Consider the following 16,187-nt stretch of genomic DNA (forward strand, 5'->3'; position numbering starts at 1 on the left):
CAGACTGATTTACTTCGGCACACTGTATCTAACCTTTCCCGAGTGCACCACTGCAGCCTGAACCTTCTGCTGTGTTTACCTTCGCTCTCTCAGGGGCATATGCAGTAATTGCATTCAAGCTATTCCACGGTGTTTAGTGATGAACTGCTCTCAGATGTTGTATCATAATGTTTATGCAGTCAGAAGTATGATGAACAATTAAGTTTAATAACAGAATACAATAACAGGAAAGCCTGCGTGTCCGACAGTCGTGCCAGAATCACACAGGGCTTGTTGGGAAACGTAGAAGTATGTGGGGACAATTTTCTCTGGCTGCAGATGAATTTGGAAATGAATAAAATACCAAGTATTTTTCAGTAAGTACTAAAAGCTGTCACTGTATTTTTCATGTATTTGGGGTTTTTTTGTGCGTAACTTTTGTCAAATAAATTCCCACAAACACTGATTACACTGCCTCTGTCCACCCCTGTGCTGCTGCTGTATACCAGCGTATAGATAGATAGTTTAAATCAGCCCAACCCGAGCCCCTGCACAATCTGTCCGAGAAAGCCAGATTGTCCCTGCGAATAACAGACCAGAATTTTAATTAGTGACCTGTTTGCTTGTGTCGTGGTTGTTGTTTTTACTGTCTGTTCTTATGATGCAACTTTTAAGTGTACTGATACTGTCGTCTTGGCCAGGTCTCTCTTGAAAAAGAGATTTTAATCTCAATGAGACTTTTCTTATATAGAGGACACAGCATACTATTAATGTTACACTGTATTTGTCTTTACAGCTATGATCTGGCTTCAGTCTTTGGTCAGCAGCAGAAATAGAATCACTCAGACAGGTTAGAGTCAGCTCTGATAGTATTGCTTGACATAGCCCATTTTCAGAATGGATTATTATTGATCAGAGCCTCTCATTAAAACTACATATTGATACTAGGCTTCTTTTTTAGAAAATATTAAATCGCTGCAACTTTTTTGCCACTACTGGACTATGGTGATTTACTTTTCATGAACACAACACTGTAAAAAGCTGGATACTGTACATCACTGTGTTTTAGAAATCACATTAATCGCTGTATTCTGTTTGCTAAAGCTGTATATAAAGCTGAATGCCCGCCTTTGTACATCAGAAAGCTGTCGCACTGGTTAACTTTCATATATAAATGTATTCTTAGACGTCTCCCCTCGAAGCTTTTCTAATGTTGAGAGCGAGAACAGAGCTTAGAAAAAAAAATAGCTTTTAAATATGGAACAACTTTAAAAAGGACTTGAACATGTCTGAACTGAACTCGCCCTGGGTGAATTGAAATCAGTGTCAGAGGACAGAGAAAAGTGTTCTCTTGATTGATTGAGTTTTAATTAGTGACCTGTTTGCTTTTGTTGCAGTGGTTGTTTTAGTGTTGTCTGTTTTGACGATACAATTGAATTGTACTGATGAGACTTGATAAGTCTGAGTCTAAATAAGTCTGGATATAGTCTAAATGTCCATAATATTTAATATCTTTTCTTTACGTACATTATTGTTTGCATCTTAGATCTCAAATCACTCAGAGTTTCATATGACTTTAAGTGTATTCAGAGTGAGTCAAGCTGAAGAGCGGTCCTTCCTCTAACTGGAAGCTTAGTTGTTCGATTCCCAGCTACTCTACTCTGTCTGCCAAAGTGTCCTTGGGCAAGAAATGACAGCCCAAATTTCCTTGGTGCTGGCATCGTGCAAATCACTGTGAATGACGTATGACTGGAAAAGCACGACTGCAAATATGCTATATAAGTCTGGATGGAAATGAATGATTGAAAAAATAGTGGTATAAATCACTTTACAACATTAGAAAAGCTTTATATAAATATACATTTACTGTCACTTCACTTATTTACGTCTGCTTTTTCTATTATAGAAAAATAAGATAGTATATAGTACACCACTATGTCTTTTTTAACCTTTTTGTTTGTGTTTCTGTTAGTGTCTCTATCTAATAACAGGAAAATACCACAGTAATTGCTGTTAGTATTGGAAAACCTGACATTTCCAAACAGCAACAAGATCTATAAGAAAACAAACACAGTGAAGCAACCGAGGAAAAAAGAATGAAATGTTATTCTCTCACATATCAATCCAATTTAAGTTTATTGCTTTATTATATTTCTTGTATCAATCAACTGTAAGTCTATTATTTAAAAAACATTTCAGTGTTTCTGTGATAAAAAAAACCAGTGATTGTTTGCATGTATTCATTCTGATTCTTGCCCTCAGTCCAGGCTTGTGATAGCGGTGTAAGGCCTCTCACCGCCACCGCCACGGTGCAGTGCTCGGTGCTGGACGACAATGACAACACTCCAGAGTTCATGCATTCATCCTTCCAGATCAGCCTGCCAGAAAACCTGCCCCCCGGAGTCATCCACACTGCTCAGGCCTCAGATCCCGACCACGGGGAAAATGGAACTATACACTACTCAATATTGGGTAAGGAACAAATAAACAGTACCTGCTCCTGATTTTATTTCTTTTCCAAGCAATTTAGGTTGTTTTGCCCAACATTATTAACATTACCAGTAAATAAGTAAGTAAGTGACGTAGTTTTCAATGTGTTACTCGCAGCGTAATTAAAACATTGTCAAATGCCAAAGAAACTAAGTAAGGAATCGATGCAAACCAAACTTATGTGGAAGAGAAATTAAACTAAAATTGTTTACAAACAGACTTTAAGTTTCGGTTTTACTACTTGTTCTCTTTATGAGTTAACGGGTAACTAAACCCCCCACCTTCACCCAATGCCTGACTTTGAAAAAATGTCAAGAGAGCTGAGTGAGGGAGAGGAGGAGGGAGGAAGAGTGGGCAGCTGTGCAGGGGGCGTGGTCTGGAAGTGAAATCTGACACCGAGTTGCAGTTATGTGCCCAATCAGGCAAAGTGACAGCTCTGGTGTTTATAAAAGGGGGAGGAGTCTGGGACATCAAGCCTCGTGGTTGACCAGCGGTCAGATACGCCAATAACAATGTCAATACTTTACACTAACATGTGGAGATTTAGGAAACACGGAACTGTTTGCTGGCAAATATGTTTATGTTTTTCTAATGTGATCTCATTCAGGTGAAGACTACAGAGGTCGCTTTACCATCAACAGTCACACAGGCGCTCTCAGCACCACGCAGGTCCTTGACCGCGAGGAGAGGCAGAACTACACACTCAGCATACAGGCCCGTGACTATGGCCCCGTCCCACTCAGCTCCACCACAGAGATCCAGCTGGTGCTGCTGGACCAGAACGATAACGTCCCCTCTTTCCTCAGCAAGAGCTACCACGCCTCCATCAGCGAGGGCTTACCTGCCGGAACGGAGGTCCTGTGCGTCACCGCCTTCGATCCAGACGATGGTTCAAATGGTGACATAACCTATTCGCTGACGGACGACAGCAGCCAGGGGGCGTTTTCTGTAGACGTTTTCACAGGAGTGATCCGCACCACCAGAGCTCTGGACAGAGAGAGCCGGGCTCAGTTCACCCTCAGAGCTGTTGCTACAGACGGTTGCACCCAGGGACCACAGAGCTCCATGGCATATGTGACCATACAGGTGGAGGACGTGAATGACAATGTGCCAGTCTGTGACCAGAATCCCATGAATGCGTGGGTGTCCATGACAACTCTACCAAACCAGATAGTTACCACTGTGTTGGCGACAGATGGTGACCACGGTGAGAACGGAACAATACGTTATACGTTGACTGATGAAGAAAATCTGTTTGACATCAACGCCGAGTCCGGAGAGATTTCACTGAGGAGACGAATGAGGGCAGGTTTCTCGGGGAGGAAGCTGCAGGTTGTGGTTTCAGACCAAGGACGTCCAGCTCTGACCACTACCTGCTTGGTTTTTGTCCACCTGAAAGGAGAACATGAAGGACTCAAGTTCACAAACCTCGTCTACAACACTACTGTCAGGGAGAACAGTAGAGCAGGTACATTTCTATTCCTACTGTTTTCACCTGACACAGATAAAAAGACTTATCAACCATATTTTTTCTTCTTTAAGGCACTTGGATTGCTAAAGTGGAGGCCAGTGACCAAACCAACAGCAGGCAGAGGATAACCTACACCATATTCAGTGGCAACGAGAATCACATTTTCTCCATTAACCGTCACACAGGTAAGAAACGTAGGAATTTATGCCAAACAACAAAGTGAAACATTGCTTTTCTTTGATTTTCTTGCTGCGCAACCCCATTGAGTGCACCAGTTCTGCCTGGAACACCATGCTTTATTAATATAAATGATGCCACTGGCACAAAAGTTACTTTCACTCATTCGTTTTATTTTCCGAAGAAGGATCCAGAAAATAACCTGAACAGCTCAACATCATTATGACTTTAAATCCAACCACTTTGTGCTTTCAAATCTTTATCTCTCTTCAAATTGTCCTTACTACTTATCTGGTATTTTCTTAATTATGACAATTGTTGCCTGATTTTATCATATCCCAGACCAAATCATCTTTTGGATGCAGATGTGTAACACTGAAGTGTGTAACTTTTAAATATAAACAAATGTCTGGTAGATTCTAACCATTGTAAACACACTGCTGATTAAGCCTGATTCAGCTCCACACAACTCTCCGTGTGTTACTCAGTGTAGTGGTGTTTGGATCCTCTAGTGACACCCAACACTATCCATGTGCTGCACACAGGAAGTGATTTGTTTTACGTCGACAGATGGAGCCAACAGCGACATTGTGCTCGTAAAGCCAGACGACTGCAAACGCGTTGGAATACAACTGAAAACACAAAGAAGCATCCACAAATAGTTTCAGAAGTGAATTCTACTGCTCAAAAAGTGTCTTGCCCCCACCCCTGCACAGGGGTAAATCGTGTATTTTTTTACAGTTACGTTTTCCTTTTCACAAAGTTTCCATCATCTGGTAAAAGGGTGAAAATTTCAAAAAATGTATTCAAACAATGAGTTTATTATTCTTTTTTTTATTGAAAGGCTGTATTTTAAAAGATACTTGACACTTCAGTGTAGCTCAGAGTACCCTTACTTTTTCCTCATGTGCAGGTGAGATTCGGGTGCAGAAAGATAATTCCCTGGACTTTGAGGTGAATCCCCAGATCCAGCTGGTGGTGCTGGCTGACAGCGAGCTGCAGACGGCTCACTGCAGGGTCTCCATCACGCTGCTGGACATCAATGACAATGCGCCGCTGTTTGAACACAGCAGTTACAGGACAGCTGTCTGGGAGGGGCAAGTGCATAACACCTACATTATGCAGGTATACGCTCAGTGTTGACCCCCTCTCTGACATTGCACTGATTGGTGGTTCCGTTAGAACTGATACTTAATACTTTCCCGTATTTTGTGCAGGTGTTTGCGTCTGATGCAGACAGCGGCATCAATGGGCAGATCGAGTATTCAATTGTGTCCGGTAACAACAATGAAGCATTCATCTTGGACTCTGTGCGAGGGATCCTCGCTACCAATGTTTTACTGGACCGTGAGATCACCCCATCATACAAGTATGCTAAACTAACCTTAAAAGCATAGTAACAGGTACTATTTTTAGTACCAGGTTCCAAAAGCATGCTGAGTAGGTACTATGCGATGATTGGTCAGACTGCCGGCCACTGTGTGTAAAAATAACAGTTTCACCTTGCAGTGATGACTCCGCCAGCATTAAGTAGGTACTTTTTTTGCATTGGAGATGCAACCTAATCGTGTCATGTCGTGCCATGCCGAGGCGAGTAGAGCCGGTGGAAATACGCCATTTGTGTTACTTTGTAAACCACTGACTACCTGCAGCAAATTCCATAGAGAAAAACCATCAATTTTACATCACAGGTCACAGGAGTTATTGACCCACTGCTGCTTCCATTAGTAAGGTCAAATGTGTCATTTCCCGACATTGGTGTTGGATATCCTTTATTTAGATTTACCTAATTAACACAAATTTACCAGATTATGCAGCAGTGGACCTGCAGCTCCTGTGTCCCCACAAGCTAAAAATATACCGTAGATTTTGGCCTATTGAGCGCACCTGACTATAAGCCGCACCAGCTAAATTATAAACGAAATTTTTTTTTTTACATATATAGGCCGTACTTGAATATACTGTAAGCCGCAGGTTTTCATGTTGTAACCAGTAGCGGCGCCAGGATTCAATCTCTTATCAAAGGACTTTGTTAATGAATGCATTAACTTTATGAATGACGAGTGAGTGCACGTGACTAGCACTGAATGATGCGTCCGTGGACAAAAGTGGGCCCACCTGTAACGTCGCGTATGGTTGGAACATGAGATATTTACACAGAAAGACGCTACACAGAAGTTTTTCGTTGTTGTTTTTATTAAAACAACATAATTTAAACACGGGGTGAACATGCCTGCATGTTTGGAAAATAAAACAGCACCGACACGGCATCAACATGCCTGGTTAGAAAAGAAAACACTGCACCAACACGACAGTAACACTCCTGGTTAGAAAAGAAAACACTTTAGCCTACCAGAAAAGTCATTGGTCGCTATCTTCATCTTCTTCTTGCGCACTAAAGCCACTGAAGTCTTCATCTTCAGCGCATAATCTTTCCTGCGTCTACACCCACTACACCGCTGTGTGACCCAATTAAATATGTTTGAATAAGCAACTGAAAATATGATCGTGCTGCAAATCACAACATTTGTTATGAATGGGGCCCCTGAACCTAATGTATCATAATTTCATAACATGGTTGTAATAAATCATTGGACTTTAATTAATGTATTTGATTAGGCCCAATCATGTGTTTTCTCTCTTTATACTGTAGGCTGGTTTTGCAGGCGACAGACAGGGGGAACCCTCCGCTCAGCAGCAGCACCACCATCAGGGTTCAAGTGGTGGACGTGAATGACAACAGCCCCACCATACCTCCCATGGAGACTGTGGTTATAGCAGAGAGTAAGACCAAAGCTCATAGCCCTGCACTCTGAGTGCTTTTATTGCTAGATAATAATAATAATAATAAAAATAATCATTTGTTTTCTGTGTAGATCTGCCCGCAGGTTACATGGTGACCCAGGTGATAGCGAACGATGTGGACTTGAACTCCGCGATCACCTACAGTTTTTCAGACAACAGTAGCACCAACAGCCCCTTTGCCATTGACAGATATACTGGTGTGGTCACACTAACACGAGCCCTGGACTACGAGGAGCAGACAGAGTATACACTGACAGTTTGGGCATCTGACTCCCTCCACCAGACTTCTGGGGAGGTCAGAGTTCAAGTGCTTGACGTCAATGACAATTCTCCTGTCTTCAGCCAGGTCTCCTACCAGGTACAGATATAGCTCCAATTGTTTGTAGCCTCAGACTGCAAAACCTGTGACCATATATTGATAACTTGTGTTATTTAAGAGTTACTCTCCTTCTCGGTGAAGTTGAGGAGCTCACAAGAAAACTACGTAAAAGGAAATGGTGCAAGTTGAGCCCCCCCCCACGACCCTTATGTGGAGGATAAAGCGGTAGAAGATGAGTGAGTGATGGTGGGAGCTGATGCATTGGGTCCCTAGCATGGGTGGATCTCATTTCTTAAATTAAAGTAGTCTGCCATCAAGTCCCCTTCCATTCTAAAGCCTCTTTTTACTCACATTACCACCTCGGGGGTTATTGTTTCTTGAAGCACTGAAGATATTTACTGTTTCCCCAATATTCATGAGAAACTCATTGAAAATTGGCAAAGTGCCCCTTTAATAATGGGTCACAAGTGTCTCACTGCGTAAGCAGCCAGATTTGTAATTAGAATTAGATGTAACGCATTGATAAAGGGGGATAAAGCAAAAACTATAGCTTTACATGTTTTTCATTTACATTATAACAGATACTTTAAAGCTCCTTTCCTTGTCCAAGCTGGAGGTTATTTTCAAACTCTACGATACACCTGAAATACTGTATATCGTGTTGCTGCTGCTGCTGCTGCTGCATGTGTTTAATTATTCCCTTTTTGTTTAAGGTGGAGCTGTCAGAGCTGGTCTCAGCTGACACACTGGTTGTGTCAGTGTCTGCTGTGGACAGAGACTCTGGACTCAATGGCAAGATCAGCTACAGACTGTTTTCATCTCCTTTACAAGGCTTTTACATCCTGGCAGAAAATGGTAAACGATGAGAATATTCCTATTTGGATTTTTGGTGAAATATTTTCATTGTTTTATCGAATTAAATCAAAACGTTCAGCTAAACCAGAAAACAGGAAAAGTGATTTGGCTGTCGCTTCCATTTTAAGCCACTTGCTTCACGGAGCTCCCCTGAGCAAAATTCATGAGTCCATTGCTTATGTCTTTTGCAAGTGGTGACTTGAACTTTTCCAGACTGCATCTCAATCTCAAATGAGATTGAGATGCTACCAAACAAAGGGCACAAAGAAAGTCATTGCCTAGTTATGAGCTGCTTAGGAGCTCATGGAGCTTACTGAGAGTTTCCATTCTGCTAGCAGCAGTGTCTTCATTGTTTATATTTTGAATTTTGGATGAAGTGTTTAAAAGGAGTCATATTAAATGCAGTTAAAAATTCCTAAACCCAAGAAAGAAGATAATCCCTACATAGCTGAACCCAAACCAGCACTCTGCACTTTTGGCTTTGCTTTTCCTGCCATGTGTGATTCCTGGACTGCTACACTGTCTGAACCCCAAAGTTTAATATCAGGGAAATGTACTTTTGCTGTTTTGTGGTAAAAAAGCACTAATGCAAAGAGACATTTTATGAATGCTTTCTAACTAGTGTCCAAAATGTTCATGCTGTGTTACAATTTTTCCGAGCCTATATGTTGCACACACAATAGATGCTCTTCCAGAGCAAAGCCTCAGAATTAATAAAGTTCTTGAGAAATATTTTGGTGGCAGGAGTGGAGCGGAATAATAAAGTGGATGGACAAACACTTCTTTTCTCTTTTAGTCTGCACGTCAAATTCCTTTAATATGAGAAAGGATATGATGTCATATTGTGGTGTCTTATTCAGAAACAGGACATTTATTTGTGTAAGCTTGACTTTGGTACTGTCAATACAGTTTGGAACGGTAAAGCCCTCGGTCAGGCAAGATACGTATTTAAGATATGCTAATTTTTGTCTTCGGGTTTTTGTCTCAACAAGACATCAAACTTTGTATGAGAACAGACACTTTTCTGTCTCCCAATCAGCTGACTGTGGGTCTAGCTCCACCCATACCGTACCGTACCATTACTCTGGTACCCAAATTAAAAATGGAATGGTTGGGGCCGGTTATTTTGTATTTTTCCAAATGGAAACGCAAAAAAATGTGTACTGTACCAAATCGAGTCGTTCCACTCCACCTCATAATATTCAACTAAAGGGGTCAAATGTTAGTAAGTAATACACATTTTTGGTAATATGGTGATGTACTTTAGTATCATGTACAATTAGTATAGCCAGCATGATATGTTTTCACTTTTTTTGACTGTCCACAAACCTGGCTCTTTAGCTGCTAAATGATCAAATGTGTTAATCAGCTAGTCTGTAAATGTGACTGTCTGCTGTTTGGTGATTGACAGATTTAATTGATGCTCATGTACATGGGTTGCAAAGGCTGTTGAGAGGTTAGACGCTATAACGACAAGTTGAAAGTGGCTAAGATAAAGAGAATATGTGTAACCTTGTCTTACATCAAGGGCATTTTTTTTTGTCTTGTAGGATCAATTTTCACCAACAAGCCCCTCAAGACCATCACAAACAGCAACCTAATCCATCTTCTGGTTGAAGCAAGAGATGGAGGCAATCCTGTACACTCCACTGTCACCTCCATTGATATACTGATTCTTGACACCAACGATCATCCACCGTTGTTCCACCAGGACATTTACACCTTCACCATCTCAGAGGACACTCCCACAGACACCACCCTTTTGACTCTGTCTGCAGAGGACCAAGACTGGAGCCCTGAAAACACCCATATGGACTATGCCATCATCAAGGGAAATGAGGAAAAACGCTTTTGTTTGGAGGTAAAATTGAGTCAAGTTGAGAATCAGTTGAAGAATGTAGGAAAACTGGTTCTGTGTAACCCTTTAGATCGTGAGACCACAGACAGCTACACATTAACGGTGACTGTATCCGACAGAGGAACACCTCCAATGAACAGCTCTGCTGTTGTTATGGTGATGGTGACGGACTGCAACGACAATGCACCTGTCTTTTCCAGCGCAGAATATCATGCACGCTTGAGTGAAAACAGTCTAGTAGGCACCAGTTTGGTTCAGGTTAGTGCTCAAGATCTCGACTTGGGAACTAATGGCCTGGTGCGGTATGACATTATATCTGGGAACACCAAAGGCCACCTCAAGCTTGACCCTCAGTCTGGTCTTCTGGTTGTCAACCACTCACTTGACTATGAGGAAGACTCAAAATACACCCTTACTATTAGAGCATCTGATGGCGGTGAATTACCTGAAGAACATAATGTTGCTTTTGCAGTTGTCTTCATCACAGTGTTGGATGAAAATGACAACTCTCCATACTTCATGTTCCCTGCACTTAACTGTTCTGTGATGGAGAATCTTCCAGCATTTACCCACACGTGTTCGGTCCTTGCTATTGACAATGACTCAGGCCATTATGGCCAGCTCACTTACTCAATTATATCTTCCTGCTTCATGGACTATGGCAGTGGCAGCCCAGAGAGAAAGGATGCTTTTGGCATTGACCCCTTCACAGGCAATATTCACACCAAACAGACCTTTGATTTTGAACGGGAGAGTGAGTACTGCTTCATGGTGGAGGCCAGGGACAAAGGCGACAAAGCAGCTACAGTCAGAGTGCAGGTGACCATCAAGGGAGTGGATGAGTTCAGTCCGGTCTTCACCCAGAAGCAGTACCACTTCCTACTGCCAGAAAATGTCAGGCCTGGAGAGACAGTCGGTTACGTGATGGCAATGGACCACGATGGAGGGGTGGATGGGATGGTGGAGTACTCCTTAGTCAACCCGTCACCATTTTTCTCACTAAACAAAACCATTGGTGCCATCTTTGTATCAGGTCATGTATTTCGCCAAAGAGGCCATGCCAGTGAGGATATGGTGGAGCTGCTTGTTTCTGCAGGTAGTCCAAGATTGGGTTCTAAATCTACCACCTGCCTGGTTTTTGTCAACATCTCCAGTTCAGCAGAAGCACTTACCGGGCTTCCCCTTGATACACACATGCTCAGTCTAACTGTCTCATTGACTACATTCCTCATTGTTGTTGTAATTTTTGTGGGCTTGGTTCTTAGGTGCAAGCTAAAACAGGCTGCGATAAAAAAAGCGGCTGCCATTGCAACAAACTTGAACTGTGGTTCAGGCTCGTTGGGTAGATCCACTAGCTTTATGCAAAGTTCGAATTCTCTTCAAGTGATTAAACGGCCCAGCATTGTGGTGACGAAGAGGGACATATCAAACCCATACAATCAGTCAGACTCCAGCGGTCGTGGATCGGCAGAAGGTGAAACAGCTGAGGACCAGGAGATCAAGTGGATTAATAAATTCTCTTGCCATAAAGTAGATGAATATGTGAACAACAACCAGATCATGGAGATCCCAGATTCTGCCTTACCGACAGACAATATCTCCTGCAACTCCATCGAAATGGAGCCGGAGTACATTTTATCAGTTAATAAATGTTTAGGCTCAGCAATGGCCAGCATCGAAAGCCTCCACCACTTCAAAGAGGAGGGAGGAGGTGAGGGACTACTCCCTGCAATATTCAGGGTGAAGGATATGGAGGAGAGCATGGGGACCAAAGGGTATGCTCCCCTCTCTGAAGCTCACTGCCCTACAGATTCACTCTCATCGCTGTTGTGTTCAGTGGAACAGCTGCAAGGCAGCTACAACTGGGAGTACCTACTGGACTGGGAACCACGTTTTCAGAGTCTGGCCTCCGTCTTCACAGATATCGGGATGCTCCCCGATGAGGAGCTACAGCTGGGCCGTGAGGACTTAGCAGCAGAATCGAGCTCTCTCATGTACCCACCACCTCTAATAACAGGAGTGGCTCAGCCTGGCATCAGGAATGTTCCGCCACGAAAGCTGGGGCGTGTACCAAGTCTTGGCAGGAGGCCTTCTCAGCGCAAATATGCGTATTCACCGTTAGCCAGGAACACAGGTCTTACACCTTCAGCCATGACACCATCCTTTACCCCATCACTGTCTTCACTTACCATGAGGACCCCCACTGCTTCTCCAGTTGTCTCTGACACTGGGGTGGGGGGGATCAGACTTGACACAGGACCGCTCACTGTAAGTCTATTGGAGGCAGAAATACAAGTATAGACAGGGGTACCTGTCACATCAGACGGTAGTATCTTATGGGACTCCAAGGGACAATGGACAGATTATGATAGTAATAATTCAGGTTTACTGACAACATTTTTAAAGATATGCATAAAAATGTCAGCCATGGTAGAGCTAAAACAACAAAGTCCTACACATATCCCCATCATTGTCTCAGGTTTTTCATAATATATTCCGCCATTAAAATGCCTTTAAAAATCACATGATGGGTGTAACTCATTTAATCCATTCAGTGTATCACAGTATCTTCTGTATTTTTCCAACTAGAAATGTTGAGGCTAATGATCACAGAAAACTAACTGCTCTTTATTTTACAGACATACGAAACATGATTATATTGTCCTGGGATTATTCATTTACTATTCATAATCTTATTATAGTCTCTTTACATCAGTATTGCTCCTATGTGTGTTGACTGAAAACTGTGGACACAGCACTTTATGTCCCATAGGCAGGGAATTGTGTGAGTTTTCATTTGAATAAAATTACAAATTTCAATAAATTAAACTTGCTCTGTATTTTCTTAGGCTTGGCACTTTAAAGATGTGAGGTACAGTTTTTCAATGTGGATGATTCTTTGGCTTGGTTTTTGTAAGACATGTTTGAGCTTATTAATTGCTTAATACATGGCTGGATTAACATGAGGTTCTCATTCTGCTGCTCACTGGATATTTTGTCTTTCTTGGGCCATTCTCTGGAAACTCTAGAGATGACTATGCATGAAAATCCCAGTAGATTAGAAGTGTCAGACATAGTCAGACAAGTCGGTCTGGCACCAATATCCATGCCACATTCAAAGTCACTTAAATCACATTTCTCTTCCTCATTCTGATGCTCAGTTTGAACGTAATCCGGTTATCTAGACCATGTCTAAATGCCTAAATGCATTGAGTTACTGACATATGATTAGCTGATTAGATGTTTAAAATAACAAGCAGCTGAACAGGTGTAACTTATAAGTTGGCTGGTGAATGTAGAACAGTAGAATGAATTCCTCTGCCAACGTCTAACGGTACACATGACTGTGTAGCTCTTGAGTATGAAAGAAAAAAGGATGTGGTTTGAAGACATTCACACAACTTAAAAGTCATAGCATATGAGTCGAGAGAAGATGAATGACTGGTGACCAGTCAGACACAAAAATAAAATCTTTTGCCAGGAGGAGCCCCCCGACTAGTATGTTTAGAATCCAAACCATGTTGTATTAAAGTGGTAACGATGCGCTGGGTTTAATTTTGCCCCTAACGACTGAAGATATAATTTCTCTGATCAGATAACTCACCATTGCCACTTTGATTAGAGGTTAAGCTCACAGTGTTCCCTCTCTGAACAGTCAGAACAAAAAGAAACGATTGTCATCTGATAGACCCATCTGATAGTCGCTTGGAAGAGGAGGCATTGTGAAAAATAAAACACAGCTGTGTTCTCATCCCGGCTTAGGTTTCATACTTACTCAATTTGCATTCTCTTGATGTTCTGGCCTCTGAACAAGTTCTGCATTGTGATTTTCTGACTTGTATATGACCCATTCAGTCATTTATGTTACTTGATGGAGAAAATATGGTTGTGGAGTCGGGATGGCCGTTGATAATATAATCAATTACTGACGGATTGCTTAATTTTTCACTTGCATCAAATTACTATGAGGTGTCTTCAAAGCTATAATGTGTAACTTTTACATTTCATTTCATCACATTCAAACCATTGTCAGCTTCTCTTCTGAAGTTCTGTAACATGAAAGATGGTGCAGATTATTGACAGACTGGAAAATGAAAACAGCATGATCAGGTTATTCCTCTGGCTTTCCATCTTCAAAGTATTTTTCACTTTTATATCACTTGTAACCTAAATAAAGGACAGCACCGCAGGCTCGTGAGTCAACCCTGCGTATTGATCATCAATGCATGTCTGGAAACAATCGAAATAGTCAAAGCACAAAATATGGAAAACTGTCAAATACTGAACCCTGGGTTCAGTTTCTGGCATTAATGATGTTTATTTATTTTTTGACTTGTTCAATTTGATTAGTTTCCTGATTTCAATCAAAGTTCTTTTTTTCAGTTTTGCATTGTTTTATGCAGACATAGTCTGACTCATGGCTGACTGAGCTCGGAAAACATTTGGTCATTTTTGTTTCATTTGTTGAATGAAAACAGGCGCTTGTATTACGCAGCTTTGCCCCACATAGCTTGAGCTAAATGCTAACTTCAGCAAGCTAGCGTGTTCACAGTGAAAATGCTAACCTGGTATAAAGTTGACCACATTAAGAAACTTTAGTTTGTTTGGTTACATTTTCTTGTGCTCTAATATTTGCTAACACAAAGTCAAACATCTGAACCGTCTTCCAGGGTGGTTCTGACCATTTAATACCTCGTTATAGAAATGGTAATTGGTGAAAATTTTGTTTTTTTGGGAACATATTGAACAGATTATACCATTTTCAACTCTTTTTACCAGTTTAAATACCCGTATGTGGCAATTGCTACCTACTTGTGACTTAAATGTTTTTCTTTCTGCCTCAAAATGAATACATGACAAATAAATATAATTAGTACATTGCGTACATATTAGTGTACTATGGAAGCCGAGAGTAGCCGTGATTAATACTGTATACTTCGCCCGCTGTGTTATGATAACGAGTTAAATTAGTGCGTTATCACAAGATAACAAAGCTCGTGATAATTGTAGAAAGACTGATTCATGTTTTTATATGCTTTATTAAACTCCTTAGGGAAATTATTTATCTGCATTTAACCTGCCCTTTACTATGAACCTTCCTCACATTAGGAGCAGTGGGCAGGAAAAAAAATCAAACAACAACAAGGCCCGAGTTTGATAATCAGGGCGGCCGTTGGGGTTTCGGTAACAGGGATAGACATCCACTGTTCTCACGCTACTACCTACTATTAAAAACTGCATAGTTCTCTGTGCACAAAAACAGCCATGACGCACAGATTCATCTCCCATCATGTGGGATGACCGTACTCGTGATAAATCTCATGTGTGTGGCAACAATGGGTGCAGGAGGAGAGTGACGCCGCGGCAGTGGTTTAACACTAGCGAGTGCTGGATGGGGCCACATGTTTGGTATAGTGGTTTGCACTCTTGCATTTGCAGCAAGAAGACCCAGTTTTCTGACACTCTAAATAAACACCGAGTGTCAGAGTGGATGGTTGTTTGTCTCTTTGATGTATGCCACCTTTCAATCTCTGTCAGCTGAGACGTGACCCTCATGTGTAGGATAAAGCGGTTAGAAGGTGAACGGATGAATGGATGGATGCTCGACGGAAAAAACAAACAAATCAAACTAACTTATTCCAATAGTTTTCGTGGCATTTCGATCAAGAAAATGTGGACAAATATGACCATATTGGTGTTATATACTGTTCTTTTCAATAGACTTTTGTAGAGACAATTGTGTGCTGTAAAACATGACTTTATGCGACAAATGAAAGCAGCTTTATATTACTACTAATACATTATTGATGTTTTTTGCATAAAGGAACCACACAGTTACAGGTTTACGTATATTCACTATTCATCACGTGCCACTTTTGACTCCAGACATTTATTTACTGTGTGTGGCTGTAAGATTATGTCATCATTGTCACACAGAGAGAATGCTTCGTGCTTCATTTGCAAACTGGAAACAGTCCAAGTGTTTTATGTTTTCCCTCTCCCCTGCAAATCAAAGGTTGGCACACTTGACGGCAGAAGAAAGAAAAGTCAACCGTCATGATTTACTAACTACGAGCACCAGTGATAGCATTTATTTATAATACAGACATTTTACCCCACAGACATTTCTAATCTTAACAAAGAGATAACAATGCAGAACAGGAACAAGTAAACCGCTCAACGACCACTACCTCAGTTTCTATCAGGACCATGTGGAACCATCCTTTCTATGC

At 41.5% G+C, this 16,187-nt stretch overlaps 1 protein-coding gene across 2 annotated transcripts in view; it reads left to right on the plus strand.

Moving 5' to 3' along the window:
* dchs2 (dachsous cadherin-related 2) overlaps positions 1–12,783 on the plus strand; it is a 31,093-nt gene extending 18,310 nt beyond the window's left edge. For both annotated transcript variants that reach the window (XM_044028868.1, XM_044028870.1), the window contains exons 12-20: positions 2,242–2,451; positions 3,077–3,937; positions 4,012–4,125; positions 5,031–5,242; positions 5,335–5,486; positions 6,771–6,901; positions 6,994–7,280; positions 7,955–8,096; positions 9,647–12,783. In XM_044028868.1, coding sequence (XP_043884803.1) covers positions 2,242–2,451; positions 3,077–3,937; positions 4,012–4,125; positions 5,031–5,242; positions 5,335–5,486; positions 6,771–6,901; positions 6,994–7,280; positions 7,955–8,096; positions 9,647–12,255 — 4,718 coding nt within the window. In that variant the 3' untranslated portion in view covers positions 12,256–12,783. The remainder of the gene's footprint in view (positions 1–2,241; positions 2,452–3,076; positions 3,938–4,011; positions 4,126–5,030; positions 5,243–5,334; positions 5,487–6,770; positions 6,902–6,993; positions 7,281–7,954; positions 8,097–9,646) is intronic.
* Positions 12,784–16,187: the final 3,404 nt, after the last annotated feature.

The sequence above is a fragment of the Solea senegalensis genome, linkage group LG6 (genome assembly GCF_019176455.1).
Source record: "Solea senegalensis isolate Sse05_10M linkage group LG6, IFAPA_SoseM_1, whole genome shotgun sequence".
Lineage (NCBI taxonomy): Eukaryota > Metazoa > Chordata > Actinopteri > Pleuronectiformes > Soleidae > Solea > Solea senegalensis.